General features: G+C 38.2%; 1 protein-coding gene across 4 annotated transcripts in view; it reads left to right on the plus strand.

The window, feature by feature from the left end:
- Positions 1-5,938: 5,938 nt before the first annotated feature.
- The window catches only part of ZNF326 (zinc finger protein 326), a 29,350-nt gene continuing 11,127 nt past the window's right edge, over positions 5,939-24,161 (plus strand). For 2 of the 4 annotated variants that reach the window (XM_062581756.1, XM_062581758.1), the window contains exons 1-7: positions 5,939-6,071; positions 6,564-6,638; positions 13,637-13,763; positions 15,796-16,201; positions 18,990-19,188; positions 21,435-21,469; positions 23,612-23,699. In XM_062581756.1, coding sequence (XP_062437740.1) covers positions 6,056-6,071; positions 6,564-6,638; positions 13,637-13,763; positions 15,796-16,201; positions 18,990-19,188; positions 21,435-21,469; positions 23,612-23,699 — 946 coding nt within the window. In that variant the 5' untranslated portion in view covers positions 5,939-6,055. The remainder of the gene's footprint in view (positions 6,072-6,563; positions 6,639-13,636; positions 13,764-15,795; positions 16,202-18,989; positions 19,189-21,434; positions 21,470-23,611; positions 23,700-24,161) is intronic. The other 2 variants (XM_062581757.1, XM_062581759.1) reach the window with 2 other exon arrangements.

Here is a 24,161-nt window from a genome sequence, read left to right on the forward strand (position 1 = left end):
TTCTGTGTTTCACTGTGACCCAAATGTTTTAACAGTCGTCTGGACTGACGAGGGACCACAGCCGCTTGTGGAACGGTATCAGCAGGCTCCAGTGGGGCAGAAGCAGCGCAAGCTCCAGCCGCTCTGGGCTGCACAGCCCAGGGTGCTGCTGGGCCTGTGCTTTGGAAATCTCCTACTCTTCACTGTAAAGGGCCTATACGAAGAAGCTTGTAAAGTTCATTTGGCTTTTCGTCTGTGTTCTGAGTGCTTTTTTCCTGTAGAAAGGCATAACAGTTAAGATCTTTCCACTTTGGATGTTACCACTCTCTCCTGCCGAATTTTGGGTCTGCTTTTGTGTTTTTGATGCATTACATATACGAAAGCCACAATATTTGAGCTTTGGAAATACCATATGATTTATCTGATTTTAGGCTCCAATTTTTCCTGTGAGGGCAGACACAAATAAGGGCCCTCTGAAATCAGTGTGGCTATGGACGGTTACCATGGTTCTTCTGCTAATCTCAGATGGAAGGATCTGGTTCTATGTTGTTATTGAAGAAGAAATGAAGGCAATTAGTTTTCATGTTCTAGAAAGAATCAGTTTGGTTTTCCTGTTCCCAACCCACTCCCCATCTGTTAATCTGCTGAAAATTTCAGGTGTGAGTAGAGATGTATGTTAAAAAATAAAGAATATATGTATTCTACTGTTGCAAATACTGTTTTAACAGCACTGGTAGATTGCAGAGATGTGCCCTTGGAAATTTAAACATTATGTCAATCACACCTGCTATAAACAGAGTTAAAAGACAGAGAGCTTTGATCAAAGGACAGAAGAAAACCCCCCATTAGATCAACAGAGGCTTTGTCAATGTTAGATCTACAAAGTTGCTAGTACCTGGTTGCTAACCACTGATAGCAGCAGCTGGCATTAATTTTACAGAATTTCTTAGCTTTTAGACAATACTTTAAATGTATCGATTAGTAAGTAGAAAACCCAGCACTTGGAAAGAGGAGAGAGTGTGGGTAGTTACAGAACCAAACTACAAGAGAGCTGCATTTTACAATAATCATGCTGCTGTGTGCACTTGGATAAATCACTGATTGTTCTCCTACCCCTGTACTGCTCAGAAGAATTTACAAAAACCCCGCACAAACAAAACAAAAACAAAGAAGCAGCCAAACACAAATGCAAGAGCAGGATGGGATTGCACAGGGATGTTCTACACTGAACAGAAACACTCGTGTTTTGGATCATCAAAAACTAATGCACTACAATATTGTTTTGTTCCTTTTCTCTCTTTATGTCTCTGTTTTGTTTTGTTTTGCTTAGCTTAGATTTTTTCTTTTTTGCAGTCCTGCAGGGAGAAAAGAAGGAGCCTTTGTTTTAAAAGACTCAAACCAACAGTGGCCCATTGATCATAATTAAGTCTAAAATAATACGCTTTTGCTGACCTGTTTGTATTGAATCCAAAGAATTGTATGTTTTACCTGCTGTATCCTTGGTCTGCCCCCAGATACACCTTCTTGTCCTTGAGCTTTTGGTTCTGGGACAGTAACTCTAGAAGCCTAGATATATCTGTGTGCTTGCAGGGCTGCATATGAAAACATCTCCTCTTTTGATTGGTGTTTAAAATGCTTATAGGTATGAGAACACATTTTTCATAATTGGATATTCTCTTTGTCATATATCCTTCTTTTATTCAGTAGATTGCTGTCCCCATGACAATCCCTTCAGCTGTCACTGATTTCTTCAAATGACCCATGGGATAGCAGTAATTCTCATCATAATATTGGGGGGAGGAGAAGGGTGGTGTACAAATTAAAAGACATTGCAACTTTGCCATAATCTGCTTGTGACCAATTCAGAGCTTCCTGAAGTCTATATGAATTCTCTGCTGATTTCGATAATCATTGGTTTCCTCAGGGTCTGCTTCTTAACTTTTGTAGTCAGATTTTTAATATGACACATTATATAGAAGTTTAACTGTGTTACTCTTGCTAATAAGCAGAAGATAAATATGTGTACTTGTCAAAGAAGACATTTCCAGTTATTACTGTAAATGTCCTATTGAATTTCCTTTGGCAATTTTTGCATCTCTTGTTGCATTTATTTGCCAGGATGCTCCAATGAGTGAATATGCTGATGGACTGGTCACAGAACAAATGTGTTTTACAGGAACAGTGGAGAGAAAGCACAAAAAGATTTCTCTCTTGGCATCAAATCCCTTATCCCACAGATGGGTGTACTAGGTACTTTGGTCCTGCTTCTGCCCATTCTCAGTTTGTCAGGACATAATTTGGCTGGCCTTGTGCATCTGAAAGTGACTTCTGGAATTAAACCTATGCCCTAGGACTGGTTGTGTTGGATTTCTAGATACTGTCTCTTTCTGTGTCCTGAGATGCTTACGGAGTTGTGATCCAAACAGACACTGAAAATACTCTCTGGTCCTATCAACATTTTCCATGAATTTGGGAGACTTTCTGGGTTCTATGATTTTTTAGGGTAGCTGACGTGGGGGACTGAAGGACCCAGGCAATCCTTCCCCTCATGGGCAGATGGAGATGGGGCTGCTCCTTATTCCTCTCTCCAGGTCCAGCCAGGAGCAAGACAGCATGAATTCCAAACAGGCACATATATACACACGCACACACACACTGTACAGACATAGCCCTCCATAAACACACTAGCACAGAAAAGACAGCACCTTTATAGACTCCCACATAAAACACAGACAGCATGCATAGCCTGATCCTATTCCTAAGGATGGATGTTTCACAGATATCTTCAGTATCCTGCTCCCAGACTGCTCACCCTATGCTCCAACCAGCCCAGCTTGAAGTTCATGAATGGATCCCACAGAGACAGAATAGAGAGCTCAGTTGCACAGAAAATAGCTAAAATCTACCAAGACAGGACAGGCCATGGTGGTCGCAGGGCTCAGCCACATACCATGCTGACCAGCAGCCTGCTTATGTGCAAATGGCCCCTTTTATTCTCTCTTCCTCTCCATTTTCCCCCAGTTCACCTCAGTCTTTTCTGTTCTTCCTTGATCTGTGTTCTTCCCTTCCTTGCCCTTGGCCCTTCTCATAAACATTCCACACTAAGTCCTACATCATCTCAAAAGACTCTTGTTCAATCTCAGTATTTCCCTCCCAGGCTTGCCATAATAATACCTATACTCCTTCATTCAATAGTCCCCTGATTTTGCATAGTCTGCTAGAGAGTCTCCTCTGTTAAATCCCTCAGTGGGTTTTGTAGCAGGTCAACAACTAAATCATTCACCTTTAATAGTCTTAAGAGTAGCTGATTCATGTGGATCAGGTTTTCTGGATGTACATTTAATCTGAATAACTTTTAGCCAGATACCCTTACAGCAATCACAAATCTACATATTGTGCATGATTTCCTTCCCTCAGAGCAGCTTATTCGATAACTTTTTTCATTAGCTACCACACTTCGCCCAGCCCAGATGCATTGGGAAAGGGATGAGAATCCGCTTAGTGCAATCTTCAGGAACTCATCCTGAAGCATGCACTGAATTCCTTTGACAGAGAAGATATTAGCAGTTTTGCAATGTGAAATGTTTAGGGTCACCTTAAAAACCCTATTTATTTCCACTACCTTTGTACTGAATTGTCACTTAAATGCAGCCTTTGGATTCTGTGCACATATATGCTATTGTTTAATTCCTTGTATTTATGTATTATTTTGCATACGGAAAAATGCATAGAGCTGTGTTTCTTGCAAGGAGAAAATCTTCAAATGCATTCTTTCCTAAGAGGAGGCAACATTGTGTTATACTGTGGTGAGGTGGTGGGCAGGACTACAGCAGGCATTTGAGGCAGACAGATACTAGCTGCAGCTCTGGAAGATGCCTTCTAGCAGGAATTTCTCTGACTCTACACCACAAGCTCGTCTACTCATCTGTGCAGGGCAGCGCTATGCCTCCTTCTTACTCCCTGTTCACAGGCACAAGACTACAGAGCAGGTTGAACAGCACTACATCTAGCAACACAAAAAAAGGAGATAGAAAAGAGGCTGCTATGTTGCAAACATGAGCAATACAACTCTGAATGTATGGGAGACTGAGGAAGATGACTACTGTGGAAGTCTCATGTTCAATGCAAGAAACTTATCTGGTCTGCACAAAGGTGCATGTGTTAAGGGATGGGTGCACAAACAAGCTTGCATGCTGACTGCTTGGCCCTTGAAATTACTGCTCTGCCCAAGCATAATGTATCTTTGGCTGAGAAGTCAGTGGTGAAGCTGAAGAAAGGATTCCATTTGGCAGGGAATAACCATTCTCTCTGCATTTCTCCTGTGATCCTGCGGGAGAAAAAGGAATTCAGATTTAAAAGAGAAGAGCTCCACAGCAGAATTTGCAGTCTACAAAGCTCTTCACTCAGCTATATCCAAAGACAGTGATTCAAGTACCTTCTCAACTGCTGCCATCCAGAGCTTGGGGAAGGAAACTGTTTAACTACTTTACCAGACTAAGGTTTTAATTTAATACAGAACTTGGACTCTCGACCTGGGTGAGTCAAATCTTCCTCTTCTGCAATGGGAGTTTTATAACTTTTCAGCTGAGAAGAAATCAGCACCGTTTTTGATGCAGCCTGTCAGTTACTGAAGAATGAAAGAAGTCTTGTTTCCCTGAACATATACATGTCAACACCAAAAAACAGAAGGCAGTGGCTTTGCCCACCAGCCCAACCTAAAGTATGCTTATAGCTTGTCCCCAGAGCGGTATTCCCAGTTCTTTTTGTGTCTGCTTACAATCTCTGTTTACAATTGATAGCAATCTCTCTCAAATCCCAAAATCCCCTGCTCTCCCTTTTCCTCCCTTCCCTCCTCCCCCTTTTAGGGATATATAAAACATTAAGAAACTGTAAAGATTTTTTTTCTCAGCCTGTGGTCCTCCCACAGATCTTTTTGTTTTTTGTTGCATAATGGTAAGTCTGGAGTGAATTTTGTTATTTCCTCAAATGTTTGACTACATAGAAGAGCACAGTGGTGTCTTGCAACTAATTTAAAATGGAAGTCTGTGTTTATCCTTAGCCTGTTTCAAAGTGTTTTAATGCAGTCTGTTATAGGAAGTAAAATATTGTGTCCTGGGATTCACAGATGAACTGGGGTTAATACATGTGAAGTTCACCAGGGAGGATATTACTTAAGTATTTTATTTATTATATTCCCTTCCAACGAACATTTCAGCACAGGCTATCTTGCATTCATTGTTTTAGGGAACGGAGGGCCACTGAGACCTTCTGGCCTTTCATCCAGCAGGCTTGGCGTGAAGGGCAGGGCAGGACTGGGCACACGGTTGGTGCAACTACCCCAGTGGGCACAGCAGGGCTGAAGGAGGACAACAAGCCATGCAACCAGCCCCACTGCTGACTGATTCTGTGGCCTTACTAAGCTCTTTCCCAAATACAGTTTGAAAGAGCGATAACGTTATTAGCAGTTTCCATAAGGAAGGAAGCACTCTCTGGAGCTGGTGCTGCACACGCGACTGACCTCCCCCCTCCTGCACACTGGATGGCTGAAGGCCTGCTCCTGCCAGGCACAGCCTTACTGCCAGCTCCACACACGGGCAGATGTAGTGCTTCTGCATCAAGAGGCGTGTTGTTACAGCGGCCCACGCGTTTTCACCACGGCCCGAGGACAGGCGAGGGGAAAGGTGCGGCTCTTTTGGCACCGCTTATCCGGAAGCTGTTCATAGCGAGATAACGCCTGATGCCAGAACGCAAAATGGCCGCTGCCAGGCCCCAACATGGCCGCCGCGCCGTCACCTCCCGCCGCCTCGCCCCCGTGACCAGGCCCATCCGGGCACCCTGCGTCAGGGCTTAATGCGGCGTCACGCGACGGGCCCGGGCCCGGGCCCGGGCCCTTTCTCGCCTGGGGCCGGCCGGCTCACGTGACTCGGCGCGCGGCGCCAATGGGCGCGCGGCGCCGCGCTCGCGCCCCGCCCCGCCTCGCCGTGGTGGAAGGCGCCATTGACGGAAGCCGGAGCCGCCGCGGCCGCCGCCACCCGCGTCCCCCCCGTCCCGGGAGCAGGGCCCCGCCGCCGCCGCCATGGACTACGGGGAAGGTGAGGGCGACCCCCAGAGCGCGGGCAGGGCCCCGCCGCCGCCGCCGCCGCTGCCGCCGCGGGGACCGGCCGCGTCCCAAAATGGCAGCGGCCGCTTTGTCCCGCGCAGGACGGAGCCCCCCCTCCTCCCCGTCCCCCCCTCGTCCGCGCCGGCCCCCCGGGCCGGGGCGCTGCGGCGGCGGCCGGCGGCGGGCGGGCTGCGCGGGAGGAGGGCCTCGGCGGGCGGCGCGGGCGGGCGGCGCGGGCGGGGCGGCGGCGGCGGCTCGCGGGCGAGGCGCCCTGGGGCGCGGGCGAGCGGGGGGCTGGGGCGAGGCGGCGGGCGGGGGCGGCGCGGCAGAGACGGGGGGAGCTCGGGGCGAGCTCCGTGAGGCGATCGTGTCAGGAGACTGGAGATCCGACAGGAGAGAGAGCCGCCTCTTGCTGCGGCTCCCTGTCTCTCCCCTCCGGCTCCTGCTAAGCACTAAGTCATTCTCACTGACCCATCCTCTCCAGCTGAAGACAGAGATTGGAGATTCCCAGATACCCCCATGCATTGTGGTGTGAACATGCCCAGTGGGTCAGTCTCAGGTATGAGCTATAAATACATCTAACCTGTAAAAAGCGTTGGGGCTGAACAGTCAGTGTTGACAAAAAAAAAAAAAAAAAAAAGGGTTATTAAAAGTACATAACATGGTTTGACTGCACATGTTGTTTTCTGGAGATGCTGTAACTGGTTGGGAGTGAGACTTGATTTTCAGCTTGGGCATGTCAACATGAACTCTTGCTCGTTCCAAAGAAAGCGAAATTATAACATGTTCAAGGAGTGGGGATGGGGGGGCTATGCAAACTTTCTTATGCTAATACTTTGTATATAAATCCATATTTTACTTTCATATGGACTACTGTATTTTTTCTTGCTATTTATTTTAAAAAGAATGTAGTAGAAATAAAGTTTGAGGGTGGTTTCCCCTTTTATACAGGTATGGGAAAACCAGAACCTGGAACTGTGCGGTGTCTTTTATTTTATTTTATTCAGTTACTTTAGGCAGGGGTTTGGGAAAGGATGTAGAAAGCATAGAAAATACATATGATGCAGCAGAAACCAGCTCTTGTTTCTATGCTCTCAGAAGTATCACACAGATGCAACTAATAGGAGTACGTCTTTGTATAATGCATAATTAATTTTTGTAAGGTGAATAAGATTATGATTTTAGCAAGACTCAAGAAACAGTTTGTCATCTGTATTGCTGGCATGCAGGCAACTCAAAGGATGTTAGTTTAGTAATATAAGAACTTTACATTTCAGAACATAAACTGTGAGCTTTATTTAGAGATGCTATTTCATAAGTCATAACTGTAGGATTTCTTAATGTGCTTGCTGGCCATTATATGGAAATAACATTGGATTACAGATGTTTTTTTGATTGCAGTATGGTTATTTTTATAATACCCTTCTGGAGTCTGTAGCTCTTCTACCAGTAATAGTGTCTCAGATACATCTTCCTTAATATTAAAATAAATAAATAAAAACTGTCCTGTTTTATAATCTTCTGGATTGACAATTGATAATCCTAAATAATTGTCCTTGAGATCTGCAGTAGCAAAGTTTCTTTTTAAGTGGCAGATTAAATATCTTATTGGAATGTTCCCTATAGCCATTAACCAAAATCTGCTTTTTGAAATCTCCTAATGATAGGAATACAGCGAATCCAAGCTCACTCTATGGCAAGTAACTGGCAAAACATATATTGCATAATTAAATTGTTATTTTCATATGCCTCTGAAGCCTCTTTTCCTTTGTGATGACTATACTTCCTCTTCTTCGTAGTTATTAAACAAGTCTGATATATGCAGTTTGAAACATCTGAGATTAATGTTTGTGCATTGTATGTGTGTTGGTAGGGTATGTATGAAGCTTAGTCTTAACCAGGTTAAATGTTATTTTGTAGGCGTCCAGTAGATGGCAACAGAGGATGAATGTTGAGTGTTTTCTTTTGAGTTCTAATTCGAGTTCTTGGCAAAGTTCTTTCTATTGAAAATTTTTTTAGCCATTTTGAAGCATGTTTTTTATTGGGTAGCTGATGGCTGTTACGCAGTTCCACCAGTGTCCCTTGCTAATGACTTGGATTGAGAGAGTGATATAGCCTGTAGAATGAATTGTGTTACAGTGTGTTTGTGTTAATATTTTGACTGCTGTAACTGTTGTTGTTTTAGTCTGAAAGTAAAATGGCTTTTGCTGTAATTCCTGAAATTCATCTACATTTTTAGATTGCCGCCTTGTTTTCCTGGGGACTGAATGATGTCTTCTACATCTAATGACAAGGTTGTGGTCTCAAAGTGGGCATAGGTATTATGGCAAATGTAGTCTGTCTGGAAAAAAGTGGCATTTGCTGTTGCACAGTGTTGCACCTTAAGTTTGCTGTAATCACTGTCGATTATAAATAAAAATATTATAGGGAAATCTAGCTGGCTCTGAGCTTGTACCTCTTTTTTTCAGTAAAATAAAAAAAATCTTCAAACAATAAGTTATTTTTTTTCAGTTGTTATTACCACAGTGTATTTCTCATTTTCATCATACTCCTGCTTTTTCAGTATATTCTGCATAGAGAACCTTATTGGAAATGTTTTTTTTTATGCTGTGAAGATATTTTCAATATTCTTTACTCTTGAGCTTTTTCTTTAAAGGTACCTGTTGTGCTCAAACTCTTCTATGTAGAGGGAAACTGGCTTTTATCTGTTACATGCTTTGTTTAACTTCCCAATTCTCTACTTTTTTTTTTCATTGCTGGATAATGAGATGTCATTTTGCAGCTGTTGTAAATGATCTCTCCACTAAATATTTCTTTTTTCAGCTTTAAACTGAAAGGATATGTATTCATTAACATTTTAATTTGTAAATTTTACTTGTCTTTTTGGCACCTATTCTTTTAGATTTTTGAAGGAATATATTTTTTCTCTTTGTCGTAATTGTTTTCCCCTCTCCCCCTAGAAGTCTTTAAATATGGATTGGAAGTTGGAAAAGCAGGGTAATTCTTCTTATGCTATTTCATTTCTGTACTTTAATTTGACAAATAATTCACCCACACTGCTTTTGTGCAAGAGACTATAGGTACCAAAAACTGGTTTATCCCTCTAACAAACTCTTTATTTCCTGTTGGTGATCTTCCCTCCATCAGTTCATCAGACTTACTTAAAAAAAAAACAAAAACAAACAAACAAAAAAAAAACTTTAGGAACAAAGTATTTAGGAGCACTTTCCCTCTCCCTAAGGTCTATAGTAGGTTTTCAATTTTACATTTCATTTCAGTATTTTTTGTGAAGAGTGATAAATCTTTTTTTTTTTTAATTATACCTCGATTTGTTTATAACTTTTAATAGCAAATCTTTCTGAGTTTAAAGACTATCAGTTTAATCAACTCTTGCAGGTCAAGTGTCATCTTGTGGGAGCACTAGTCATTGTGCACCTATATCCTTCTTTTCCTGTCTCTCCCTTCTAATCTTAAGCTACCCCACATGTAGCAAGAACTATTCTTGCTCAGCTGTAGGAAAGAAGGTTGAGCGACTTACTCTGTCTGAATTTGATAGATGTTTTTGAGAAATAATTCATCAGAAGCATCAGGTTAGAATATATGTCTCTGTGTGTTTACGTGTTGTAAAATGCACGTTTTCCAAAGAGGAGATTCAAAGCAAGCTGAATCTGTGTGTTGACAGAAGTGATTAATTTCTCTAATGATGTAAAAGGTGACAAGGCTTTTATTGCTATTTATAAATTGTGTTTATGTGAAGGGGGATAAGTAGTGTCCTCTCTGAAAGACAAAAATCTGGGTGTTTCATTTACAAGCCAGATAGTAGTTTAAAAATTGAGCTGCTGGTCTTCTAATTATATTTGGTATAATTAGATGAATATTTTGGATGAAGGATAGAAAAACTTTTATAAGCTTTTATATAAATAACCTTATATATTACCTTTTCTTTAATTTTATTTTAGATGCTATTGATACTTTGAGGGCTAAAACCTAGTAATATCTTTTTATAATTTTGATCAATGTTGAAAAGAATGAACAATAGCTCTTTAAAGGTTTTTGATAAAATTTTTGTGTAAATTTAAATTAAGCTGGTGTATCCAAACTACTACATTGCTTTCAGTTTGAGACATTGCAATGCCTGTTTGTTGCTGAGTTTTTTTTTTTTTTTTTGGGGGGGGGGGATGGGGAGGCTGCTGTTTTCCACCTCTGAAACTTCTGTGCATCTCCACCAGTGACTACTGCGAGAGCTAGTCTAGCAGTGGACAGGGAGCAGGTTGCGGGCTAAGTAAACTGTTTTGTGTTTGTACTGCTATTTTTTTATACTATCTGTCTTGCTCTATTAAGTAGAAGAAAAAGGTGAAATTTCACACTTTTCCAGGGGACAGTGTAGACAGGATTTTGATGTCTGTGGTTGTGATACTTTTCAACTAATAGGCTATCTTGAGACTGAAGTAATTAAAGCTATGCAGGTGGTTATCATTCAGTTACCAAATCCAAAAACTTAATTCCTTTTATTTTGGTTCACTTTAATGAATATTTTCTGGATTCTTGTACCTTTCTTCCTTTTTAAGGATAAAGCCTTAAAGCTCCTTAAGATGGGATAGTTGGTCTGGAAAACCAGCTTCCAAAGTAAAGAAAAGCTCGATGCCTGGAGAAATATTGTACTACTTATTTGCATGAAATATCTTTGTCAAGCTCTGGGCATAAATGTAGAATTTATCTTTACTAAAGTTTGGAGCTGACAAAATGATTGGAAGGGAGGTCAGTAATTAGGATGATGGACTATTGCTCGGTAATCTGAAACAGTTAATAAATAATCGGAAGGAGAATATAAGACCAACTGTATTAGGTCAAATAAGAGTCTCTCTCCTTCCTACCTTGCCAATATCCTGTATGCTACTCTATCTATTTAGAGATGTGGAAGGAAAAGAAAAATAGAGCAAACCTGCAGAGATACTGCTTTGGTATTTTATATGCCTTCACTGATTTGCAGCTTTGGGACTTTCTGAACCAGAGATTATCTTTGTGTTCAGCATCCTTTGATTTTTTTTTTTTTGGGGGGGGGGAGGGGAGAGGGGGTCAGTGGACTTACCCAGTTCCTTCTGAGACCCATGTAAATTTTTAGTAACAACTTGTCACAAAGAGGTTCCATGGCTTAAGTGTCTTTTGTGAAAAAGCATCTTTAAAAAAAAACAAAAATAAAACAGTGGTACTTTCTAGTTTCATTTGCTACCTCTTCTTTCTTGTATTAGAAAACCATGTGAGTGATCATCCCTGTTCACCTTTTTTTTTGTGCCTCTTGTCTCCCTATCTCCTTGTCTGCTCTGTTAAACCTTTTCCAAGGAGACTGTATTACTATGTAGGTAAATGCAGTGCAGTGAGTTTGGGGAGGAGGAGTAAGTTGTTTGCCGTTATGGAACTGGAGGAGCTTTCTTAAAGGCAATAACTTGAGAATTTAGGGACTAACATAGCTCACTGCAGTGCTGCTGATGTTACCTAACACAAACCTTGAGCAGGTGTGAGATGTTGTTCTGTGAGTGTAAACATTTAGTATTTGATTGAAATTTTTAATCTAGAACTTATTTTTCGAGTATGCTACAGAACATTTTTGGAAGGGTTATATTGGGCATGTAATTTTTTTTTTCCACCAAACTTATAACATGTAAAGAAAACTGGCCACTATTTACTACACTAATAGAATCAAATTGCAATGACAGTGATTTTTGTCAGTGTTGCATTATTCCATGTTGGGCGGTATGATTCACCTGTTCAACTCTTAATTACTTCTGTGCCATCACAGTGTTTGTAGATAATAAGGAACAGGAAAAACTAGGGTGAATTATTGGGTGCTTTCAGGTCAGATAGGTCAAATATTTCAGTTTTCAGAACCTACCTATCTTTTGATACATTGTGTTTGAGAAAAATAATTTGGATCTGAGCTTAACCATGAGGTCATGTAACCTTAATTTCTGTGGAACTGAAGTTATTTTATTGACTACTCTTTTTACTGGCCTGTGTTTTTATGTAGATAATCTTCATCATATTTCCCTGAATCATGCAGTAGGTCACTTGGTCAATCTGCAGAGGAGTATTAGATGCTTTCATTAGGAGGCTGAGCTGTTTCTTTAAAGAATAACTTTCTGCAGTTTAAGTTGATGTAATGCGATACTATATGATTAATATTTTGAAAGGCTTTTTTCTATTTTGATACAGTTGTATCTTTATTGTATCTTCTGAATGTGGAAAGATGTGTTACGGCTTCTGTAGTTAATGTTTGGGAAGTATTGTCTTGAATTTTTTTAGAAAGTACTTAAGATCATTAAAAATAAAAGTTAGCAGGAGATAGGAGACACTATCTAGGCATGCTGAGAACATGTGTGTTACATTACTGTAAGTTAAATAACCATTTGCAGAAATTTTGTTGTGGATGACAGGCATAAGAATGTAAATCACAGTGACTCTCTGGTGCTCACAATAAGCAGCTGCAATTGTTCTTTATGCAGGAAAATTTCTTATGACTTCAAAGGCGTTTATTTGCCCATTACCTCCTGAGAAAGCCAATGGTTCAAACTTGGAAACTCTGAAATGTATAAAATACTTTCTGTTATCAGAGTGGTCGAATATTTCGTTAGATTTTTATCCTTGTGATGTTCATTGTGTTTTCCCTTTTTACTTTTCTATGAGATATGACTTGTCAGGCTTGGTATTGCCCAAAAGTTAATGTTAGCAAGTACTAGGAGAACAACTTTCATCACTAGGATATAGGTGAAGTGTCAATTGTATATCTTACAGGAAGGCTGTGGATCATACTCATTAAGCAAATCTAATGCATCGTCTTAGTGCTTTGAAGTTATGAGAGTGGTTATTTAACCAGAACTTCAATATAGAATTTCCAACATTGAGAAAAAAACTTGATTCTTTTTCCAGACCTCATTACAAGATACAAAAATGTCTTAAAAATTGTCAGTTCAACTCTAAAATACCAGTATTCTCATGCAATTACTCAGCTGCAGCTCAGTGTTGATTTGCGTAGATCTTTTGATAGTGTTAGAATGGAAAAATACTTGTTTGTTTGGAGCCTACGTACAGTGTATGTATTGTGATGTGACACAGGTTGTAACCTTGGACCAGTGTCTCTGTCAATGTGTCGAGATTTCTTGTGGCATTGGGTACACAAAGAGGATGTCTGTGAGCTATGTGAATTATTAAAAGAAGGCAAGTAGTCATAATTCTCCACTAACTTCTGACATATTCTGTATAGGACTTTTCCATTAGGTCTCTTAAAGTTGAATCTGAATTCCAGTTGTTGGAGCAATAGTCCTGAGTTATCCACTACTGGGAAGAAATGTAAGCTTGATTTCAGTTAAGAGGTACTCAGCTGATGACAAAGATGCAACGCTTCCCTAAGCGCAATGACAAAATTGGTCTACAGCTGAGAATTTTGGGTCTTGTTTGTAAGTTCTGTGGCAAAGAGTAAACATTTAAGTTAAGAATTTAAGATAGATTACTTAAGAGTTCTTGCTTTCTTTCTTTATAAACATTTTTTTGCTCTTTTTTTAGACATGGACCGTGATTATGGACATGGAGGCTATGGTGGCCCACGATCCATGGACTCTTACCTTAACCAATCCTATGGGATGGAGAGTCATGGAGGTGGAGGCGGAGGAGGTGGTGGTGGTGGTAACAGGTAAAATAATCCTTCAGTTGTCCCAAGAATTGATTAAATTTGATTTAAGTTTAAAATATTCTGTTTTCCAACTTAAGTGTTCCTGAGGCATGTTGTTATGATTTTGTGTGAACATTTTTGTTCTGAGTCTTCCTGTGCAATAAAGACTGGCAAATATTTAACTCTAAGAGCTAGATTATTGTAACGATCAGCATTTTTGTTTGACAGTGAAACAGTGTGTCTTTGAACGAAAATGGAAAGTTTTTTTTTTGTAATGGTTAGTAATTTGTAGCTGATTGGCCTGACATACCGTTCCTCACATAGCAGACGAGACCTAACTGGTTTAGCGTCTTAGACTGAATCTATCAACATTCCGTTTTCAAGGAACATTTAGGGCGTGTGTTCTTTGGTTTGAATGTGCAATGCTCAAATGATCTTGGGTATTGAATCTGAAAGTCATGTCCAGATTATTTCATTGGCAGGTACTGATTACACTCAAAATTGCATGCATGTTCTGGGCTACTTTGTAAAATGGATTGGTTTAAAAATAAAATTTTTGATGCAGTGGTCTTAAAGTTGTGTATTTACTGCTAGGATATTATTCCTGGTGCTCTTTCAGTTAAAAAAAACAGTAGGGAGCAACTGATTTGATTTAGGCCTTAACATCATATTTAAAGTAGCATGCTTTTCAGAGTAGTGATTCTATATTGGAGGAAATAAAACGTGAAGAAAACTTAGATAATCTGTTGGTTTTCTTGTTTGCGCCCTTGAATTTTTGTCTGGCTGTAGCCAGACTACTGTATGATTATTGTTTGTAGCCACCTAGTGCCATTGGACAAGGACAGTGCTAAGTAGGGAGGCTGGAGAAAATGTTGTGTTTTGCTGCACGGTTCTGTTAACGTTCATCATTGAGCAAATTATACTTAACTAGATGTTTAAGACTGACATAAAAGTCTGTGCAAAGATTCAGGAATGAGCTGTACCTACCATATAGTAATCTGCATATGATTGAGGTTGAATGTCTACTTGAACCCTGAAATGTCTCTTGCCATGTTATGTTAATATTGTGCATGGAGTCTTTCTGTAGATAGTGTCATTTTCTGTGTAGTTTTGGGTCTTCTGAGAGTAATCTCTTTAAAAATGAAGGCACTCTGTTTACTATAGATACAGGTCTGCTCAAGGTTATATTTTACCAGTCAAGAGGTTGTCTTTCCCAACTCCTGCTGAATCACTTTTATTTTAACACTGTAGGGACACTAATGTGTCTCCCTTCCAAGTGGTTGCTTTGATATCTAGCCTCACTCCTCAAAACAAGGGAAACTCTTGATAAATACTAAATATTTCAGCTCCTTGTTACTGTACTCTGAAATTTCATGGACTGTTTTCATATGCACTGTGCCCAAATTGGGTTAGATTTTCAAAATTGTGAGTTGCTAGATTTAATGGTCTGCAAGTGAAGGAAAGATACACTGCAGATTGTGAATATTAATTCGTTGGTTGGGAGAAAGAGATTTGCAGGGAGGAAAATTTCTAGAAAATATAAATATGAATGGTAGAGCACTTATGTTTTCCTTTTAAGTTAGAATTGTGGGATGTTTAAGACTCTTAATTGTACTATGAAAAAATAGTCCAATTTTTCTCAGTTGAAAAATAAGCCACCTTTTAACTGCTGTTTAAATGTTAAAATATGAGGACATAATTTTGAAGAAAGGACAGTTTGACTAGCCTGTGAATGTCTGCAGGTGATTATTTTCCTGAGACTAGGGCTGGGCTCTAATGATATTTTAGTAAATGTTGCTGAAAATTTAAGTAAACAAAGTTCAGGCATACTGAACTTTAGAATTGTTTGTAGCAAAAATGGCTCAGATAGCTTTCTATCTGGTCATAGTGTGACTTGCCCAGCCCTAATCAAGATAAACAGTAACACAACTGTACAGACCAGTATAGTAATAAGTTGATTTTAGTTGATAAATGTCAGCTGATAACTTGTCTTTTGAAATGTATAACACTAGTAAGCTTACTTTTTTTTCTCCTCACTGTGCAACTTTTCCAGGTTTGGACCTTATGAGTCTTACGACTCCGGGTCTTCTCTGGGTGGGCGAGATCTGTACAGATCTGGCTATGGTTATAATGAACCCGAACAAAGCCGCTTCGGAGGTAGTTATGGTGGTCGATTTGACAACTCCTACCGGAATAGCCTTGACTCTTTCGGAGGTAGAAACCAGGGCGGGTCTAGCTGGGAAGCACCTTACTCCCGTTCAAAATTGAGGCCTGGGTTTATGGAGGACAGAGGAAGAGAGAGTTACTCTTCCTACAGCAGTTTTTCTTCACCCCATATGAAGCCTGCACCTGTAGGCTCTCGGGGGAGAGGAACGCCTGCTTATCCTGAAAGTGGATTTGGAAGCAGAAACTATGATGCTTTTGGAGGACCATCAACAGGCAGAGGCCGAGGCCGAGGAGTAAGTACAGAATCTTTTCAGATTCTTTTCACTAGACACTCTTTTAAACCCTTTCAAGACCACTGCTTTAAAATAAATACACTGTTCAATACAGTGTGTTTTTTTCTTTGTCCAAGCAAACTATCATGGTTGACAATGTTTATCCCCTTGAAGCTGTCTTCAAGTAGTACCCAGTCCCTCTTTTTGTTGAAAGTAATGAGTAACAGAAGACTAGTCGATAAGGTTTGTTAAATCTCTCCTTTTGTTTGAAAGGTGAAGATAAAAGTAATAGGTTTGGTCTAAAAGGGATTAAAAGGACTTGCATTTCGCCTTGTTAACACTAGCATCTTTGCTGCTAGTGGGGAAATTTTTGAATATTGTAAAAGTTTAATTCCAACCCTTTTGAAGTTTTGAGTAGGTTAAAGGTGCAATGTATAAGTAAAAATAAAACTTAGGTCGTGAATACCAGGGTAGTTTTTGTTTTGTTTTTCTACATATGGACAGGTAAAACTTTTAGCTAAATCTTTAGTGTGTTAAACACATACTTTATCAAACATCAAGTCTCCCTTTAAATTTAATTTTTACTCTGACTTGTATATGGGTGATTGGAAGGAAATGGCAAAGGTAGGTGGTTAGCTGTTGCAGTTATTCTTACTTAAAATTAAAGCATGATTAAAGGGGCATCATCAACTTGAAATCATGTCTTTCCACAGAATTGAGATTAATTTTATGTAGTGGGCCTAGTCCTGTTACTTGTGTTCATTTTATTTTACAATCATGTTTTAACTCCTTTTTTCAATGGTTTCCCCTCCAGTACAGGATCTAAAAACTATGTATACAAGAAAGAGCAAAAGTAACTGTACACAAAAACATTGGATCACAGAGTTTGAAGAAGTAATGCTTTATGTTAAATGAGCTAGGGGAAAAAAAATCAACAGGAAAGAGTAAGGAAAACTTGACTACTAAAAGTACTAACTTTAAGTTGATGGTGTCCCTTTACCTTGGTTTAATAATTCTAGCTCTTACTATTTTTTTAAGCATGAAGAGTTCAGTGAACACTTTTCTGCCTATGCCTCTAGATGTAACTTATCTTCTAAAATTCTGAAGTGTGCCATATTTCTTTGAGAAGCAGTTATTTAATAAGCTCTGCAACTTGTTTGTAGCTTGAAGTGTAGATGAAGATTATTTTTTTCTGGGTCTTTTTAAATGCCTAATTGCGTGGTGGTTTTGTTTCAGAAGGTTTACTTTGCAGCATTCTTGGGTAATGTAGTTGCCATATTCAAATTTAGCGCAGATTTACACATGGCTACTAGCTAGCCTGTAGCATGGTATTAGAAATAAATTTTAATCTTTATATTTCTCTGCTTATTAAGCTGAAAATGTTAGATTCTTAAGCTTAGATGCCCTTCTTTCAGAACTTAGATCTGAAAGTTTTGTGCAGAAATACAACTCCGAGTATTCTTATTTTTTTCTTTTGGAATTAATCTTTTTTTTTTTTTAGTCTTTTCCATATAATAAAGGACAACATAAAGGCTAAACTAATTACCATATTTAAAATGCATTGCACCTTTAATAGACAGATGATGGAAATAGTGACTATTTAAAGGAAAAGTACTTGAAATTATTCAAGTGCATATACTTTACGTCAGGTTTATATACATATAGCGTAAATACACATGCTAGATAGTTCTATATTGAGCTAAATGAATTGACATGGAAATCGTGTGCATGGACTTAAATTTGAAAAAGTGCTTATTATAGTACATTCTAGTCTGGTGTCATTTAGAACTTTCTAATAAAATGATTATATATTTCACATAGTACATTTAATTTATTTTCATGTACTTTTAACTTAGTGTAATACAAATTCTGTTTTCATGACACAAATATTTCTGCTTATCCATTTCACCCATCCAGTCAATGGGCTTTTTTCTTCTCTTTATTAATCATATAAATCAACATGAGGAAATCACTAGTGCTTTTGGAAAAATTACAGCTACTTCTCCCTCTTCAGATTACTCATTCAATCCATGCCTCTAGAAAGGCTACCTGCCTAAAGAAGTGTCCATAAATGTCTGTACAGCATTTCAGAAATAATGGAAAGGAAAAGACCAGTCTTTCAGCAGATTTTTTCATCCCTAATGCTGACATGTTTTTTTTTGTCTCACTCTCCTCTCACCCTGACCAACTGGTAATTTTTAAATTCTGAATTTATTGAATTCACTGTCATGCACTATCCTTGCAGGGTTAATTAAAAGAAAGAGACCAGGCTTCCTTTTATTAAATACTATTTCATACTGGACAACCTTCTCTATTCAATTTTAAAATCACTGTTTTTTGCAGGAAGGAGGGATTTTTTTTTTTTTTTTTTTGTTTGAATGGCTACTACCCTAAGTATAGAAAGCTTGGTTGGTTAGCTCTATTCTCCCCAGGAGGGGAAAAATATCATTCTTCTAGAGAATCTGAAGAGAGGAGTCAAAAGGTTAGGGTGAGGTATGAACTCTGGGCATGTTCATCGTCTGGACAATGATTCTGAATAAGCAGAAACACAGTTTGTATATGTATAGTGTGTACACACACACACATATAAATATATATATATATGTTCATTCTACTGGACAAATGCTCACAAAGTCATTACACAAAAGAACTAGAAGCATAGATTTCTTATGTTTTGCTCCAGAATGCAGATTTTGCTCAACTTACTGTTTTATTGTAAAATATTTTAAAATGTCTACTAAAGTGTAATTGTTTTATTTCTGTTGATTTCATATACTAATATTTTTTTCTTGATTTCACAAATTTCCAGCATATGGGAGACTTTGGAGGAATGCACAGACCTGGAATTGTTGTTGACTATCATAACAAACCCAGTCCTGCAGCAGTTGCTGCAAGAGGAATAAAAAGAAAAATGATACCACAGCCCTATAACAAACCTGGTGGGACGTTTATCAAGAAACCCAAACTGACAAAACCAATTTTGAAGCTGACCCAGAAAAAATCACCTAGTAAGTAATTGGTGCCAAAATTATTTAATTATTTGTTTTTTTATTTATTAGGAGTTATTTAGTTTTAATCTTCAGAAAGAAGGGTGTATGTGCTGTTTTGACTCTTACAGCTCCTTCATTGCAAAGAAAACTTGCTGGATTTGAGTATATTGAGGTATTTAAATACGTACTGCTGAAGATCATTTCCCTGACAAGCCTGAGGAATAGAAACTTAGCTCTATGGATCAATAAATAACAAGAAAATTCATACCAGATATACTCAAGTAATACATTTTAGTTTGGGGAAGATTATTTTCTTAAGATGTGCTTTAAAGGTGTTAAGGTGTCTCTTAGCTTCTCCTGGGCAAGCTTGTAATCTTCATTATACTGCTGTGTACCACAAAACTGTTTCCGTAACTTTCACTTTAGGAGTACTGTAAAATTTTCAGGCACTGAGTGGGTAGAAGACTTTTCTCTTCCTCTTGTATAGCAAGTTTTAATATTTTACTCATCAACTTTGGTGTTATGAAACAGATATGTAAATATGTACCCAGGTATATCAAGGATTTAAATCTCAAGGATCTGCTTAGCTGCTCTGCACGCTTGTACTGAACTGACATTGTGGAAGCAACTTGCTGTTAGAAATTCAGACAAACTCTGTTCTTGGATAAGTATTATGGTAGAAATAAGTGATGGCTTTTTTTCCTTTTAAAAAAAAGTGAAAGATGTCATGAAGAAGAGGTGTAATGCAAAATAAGTTGTGAAGAATAATTGGAACCAGAGTAAACATAGCAAACACATAGAGGGGGTATACTGGTTGTGACAAACCTTAGATATTGGGATTGGATTTTTTTTTTTTTTTTGTCTGTGTATCTATTCAGTTTTGGTGCTGTTTTCTGACAGTTGCATTGGCAGCTTCTGTAATGGGAGGACTTTTACAGCTGAAACAAAACTTACTTCAAATTACTCTATTTGGGCTATAGAAACATCCGTTACTTATGTTTGAAGATGAGTTTGGTGACACCAATCAAGCCAGTGATCCAAAGGAGAGACTTATGCATGAAGAGTCTTCTCTTTTCCTTTGTAGCTGTTTTACAGAGAATAAGAGCACATGTCATCTGCAAAGTGCTCTCTTCTTCGAGAGGGACTTTGTTGATGTTCTTTGTAATACTTTTCTTATCAAATCTGTTTTTGTATGTATGCTTTAAGAAAAGTTTTTGCTCAGTCAGGTTTTAGACTAATAGATCTTTAGGAAAATAAGACAGTATTTTTCTTGTAATTGAAAGTCACAGTGAAGAAAATCATTCCTTTCTGAATGCACTAGTAAGGTACTGTTACTGCGAATAGAATCCAGAGTTGTTACTCTGAGTATTGGATAGAATATTTAGTTAATCATCATCTTAAATTTCATTTACATAAAGCTTTCTTATTCCTTCTTTCCACCCCATCACTCCATAAAGCACCTCCAAAACTTACTTTTTTGTCTCCTGGGAGTTCCAAAGCAACCTGCTGTCGAGTTCTGTGCCACCCCCACCCCTAAATCTCTTTCCAGTTTTAGCAAGATCTGAACAATGAAGTCAGCACTGAGAAGTGAAAAATCTTTTTCTTACATTGTAATGCTCCTGAAGGCGACTACTTTTTTCAATACTTATTAATTTTCCCTTTCCTGAACTGTCTTAAGATGGAATGTTTTTAGTTTAATATCTGTTCTTTCTCACTGATTTCCACAGTTCAGGGACTGATGTACGAAATGTTGAAGTTTCCTCAAGAAGTGGATTAGGTAGTGCCTACCAGAACTCGTTTAGTCAGCCTGTCCTGCAGCTATGAGAGTGAGGGAAAGAAACTGTTCAGTGGCTTGCTACAGTTTTCTAAGATTTGTAGTGACAAATGCTGTAAACAGTATCAGCAGTAAGCAGTTGAAAACTAAAAACCTACCCCAAAATAACTGACAAAATTGGATGTAATAGTATGTAATATATGTATGAAAATACATCTCAAAATGGTAATATCCTCTCAGTTTTGACTTACTTTCTTGTTTTGTAGAGTTAGATTAAAAATCAGTGATTGTTTATAAAATACTATTTAAATTATATTGCTAAGGTTGTCTGATTATTTTATTATTATTAAAATATGATATTCTGTAGAATGTTTTAGCTGCATGTTAAGCCAAACTTTTCTCAAGTATCTTTTGGCTTTAAAATGAATTGACAGTGATATTGGAGAACACTTTTGTGTTTAAATTTCTTCACTGTTTTTTATGCTTATAGACATGAAGACATCTTTCCAGGAGTCTACTATAGAGGTAAAGATCACAGTGTTGGAAAGTATCTCACAGTATTTCTCAGTTATTAAGCTAGAGTTACAAAAACTAATTAGAAACACTGAACTGTTTAAGTAAATTATTTTACTCATTTTATCTAAAAACGTGTTATTTTGATGGCTGTCTGAAATCCTTACTGATACGAAATGAAAAGTACTTCAGAGGTATTTTCTTCCCCCTCTGCCCCAGCCCCTCACCTGGACCTTGAGGATAAGTTTGTTCAGTAAAGCAACTGATGTTGGAACATGGGAGTTTGCTGGTTTAGTGGTCTTATTGATGAGAACCACCTTTTTGACTTTGACTGACAGCATGTTTAATTGACCTTGTTTCTTACTCAGCTTGCAAATTTGTGCTGTGCGATGTAACTGTTATGTTTATGAAGTGGCTGTTTAAAAACAAAAAGAAAAAAAGGAAAAAAACACCCTCAAACACTGAAACTCCAACAAATCACAATATGTTTTGGGATTCTGTATTTGAATCACTTTTGCTGTCAGGTGTACCTTGTTTACAGGTCGCTTTCTGTGCTATAACCTGGTAATTTTAAACTGAAATCTGAGTCAAACTGTTGAATTCCTCTTTTACTGTCCCAGTAGTAGAAAACTATCTGCGCAGCTCTCTTGCCTGCTAGTTTGTCGTTGGGTATTTCTTGTTAATAAACGAGTTGAGCAGTCACAGTTTTGGCCAACTGCTTGACAGCAAGAAAGCAACTATGAGCATCAGAATAGAAAACAAACCTGTTTAATTGTTCTTGACTGTTCAATAGATCAAAAAAAAAATCAAGCTTTTAAAAATCTTGCCTATCAGAGGGGATAAAAATGTTGATCTGATTCGATCAAGGACCTTCTTTAGGGAAGGCAGGATTTTTACACTGTTGCTTTAGTGTTTATATACTGCTTATATAGATTTAGGATGGTAAAAATCCTACGTAATTTGATATATAAGTTGTAGTGTATTTCATCGGTGTGTATTTTGTCAGAGCCAGTTTGAAACCCATGCTTACTTGGCCAAAGTCAAGGGTTCTGGATTTTTCAGAGTTAGATTACATCTTAAAATAGTTTCTTTTTTGGGTAGTGGTCTGGGAGCATTCTAAAGATCTCACAGGTTTTCTTCGTTTAGTATAGCTTAATTTTATTTTTTCAACTTTTTCATGTCGGCCTTCGTGTTGTTAGAACTAGAGCAGCAAAGGAGGGTTTTTGTATATGTGAGTAACAACCCTAACGCTTTATTACTGTGAAAGAGCAACTTATTTTTTTATCCACTTTTCTGATTTCTAGAATTTGAAAAAAGGGCTTTTTAATATGCATTTGAAGAATGTGTATATTTTTGTGATGATGAAACTTTGTTAAGCTCTTATTTTCCCAGTTAAATGAAATCCTTTTCCTAGTACTTAGAAATGCTATAAAACAATTCTACATTTAGTTTATTTTTATTTATTTTTAATTTTGAAGTGTATTTGTAGACCTACCAGCTATTTTTGTAACACAGACAGCTGTCATGTGAACACTTACCATATTGTCATAGGCAGTCAGCTTGATTTCATAAATCCACTACTTGCTTGTGTGGGTTGGGAAATTAAGTACAGAATGAGGAGGAGATTATGAAAAAGCAATGAGGGACTGCAGATGGGAAGGAGGCATTAAGGAGAGAGGGGTAAATGAAGGAACCATTGTTAACAGATGTTCTCCGGTATGATGCAAAGATTAGACCTCACCTACAGAAAGATCAGTTGCAAACAATATGTAAAAATGTAACTGTTAAACTAAGCATATAAATCTTTGTTCAATGTTGAGAGACTAAAATGTTTTACTTCTTGCTGGGTGGAGGTGTTAATATATACTCAAGTAAGCATTTAGAAGTTTGAACTGGAAGTCAGCTTGCTTACATAGAAGCCAATTAGAATTTTGCTTATGAAACTAATTTACAAAGACTTGGAGGCATTGGAAACTGCATGATTTGAAGTGTTTTATACATGGAGTCTTAGCTAGATACCTAATTCACTTTCTTTCATTGTCATATTTAATGAAATAATAAGTAACATTGAAATACAGCAGTTCACACTGTCTCTTGTTGGCTTTAGAACAATATTGTATTTTTTCATACAAAATTTATAAATGACTTTATTAGGAAATTGAAGTGGACACAAGTGGTGCAGTTGTTATATATGAAGACTTTACAAGAGATGCTTATGATCTTGGATATCAGACTTTTGGAGGTAAGCTAATTTGTTTTGTTAGGTAAAACTTGGTAGATACTGTATTTGTGTGACTTTGAATAGATTTAGTAAGCCTGTATGTATGACCTCTAATAGTAATTGCATAGTATTGTATCATTTTTAAGGAGTTTATTAAATTAGGGCTTGAGGAAGAAGGTTGTCTGACTGTAACAAGCATCTATCACTTGACATGCTTGTCAGGTGTCTGCATCCTGATAATCTCTGTATGTTGTGCTTTTTTTAAATTTTGTGAAATTAGTGTAAATGGTCTTCTCCAGAGGTGATCTCCAGAGGTCCCTTCCAACCTTACTGATTCGGTGGAATTTCTTCTAAACTTAGTGCTGTTTCATCAGTTAAATGTTGTTTATCACACCAGTTTCTCACACTTACCGTGTTAGTTATGCCACTAGCTGATCAACCTCACTCTAGGTGAGTCACTTAAAAAAAAAAAAAAAAAAAAAA

This window comes from Rhea pennata, chromosome 8, assembly GCF_028389875.1.
Source record: "Rhea pennata isolate bPtePen1 chromosome 8, bPtePen1.pri, whole genome shotgun sequence".
Taxonomy (NCBI): domain Eukaryota; kingdom Metazoa; phylum Chordata; class Aves; order Rheiformes; family Rheidae; genus Rhea; species Rhea pennata.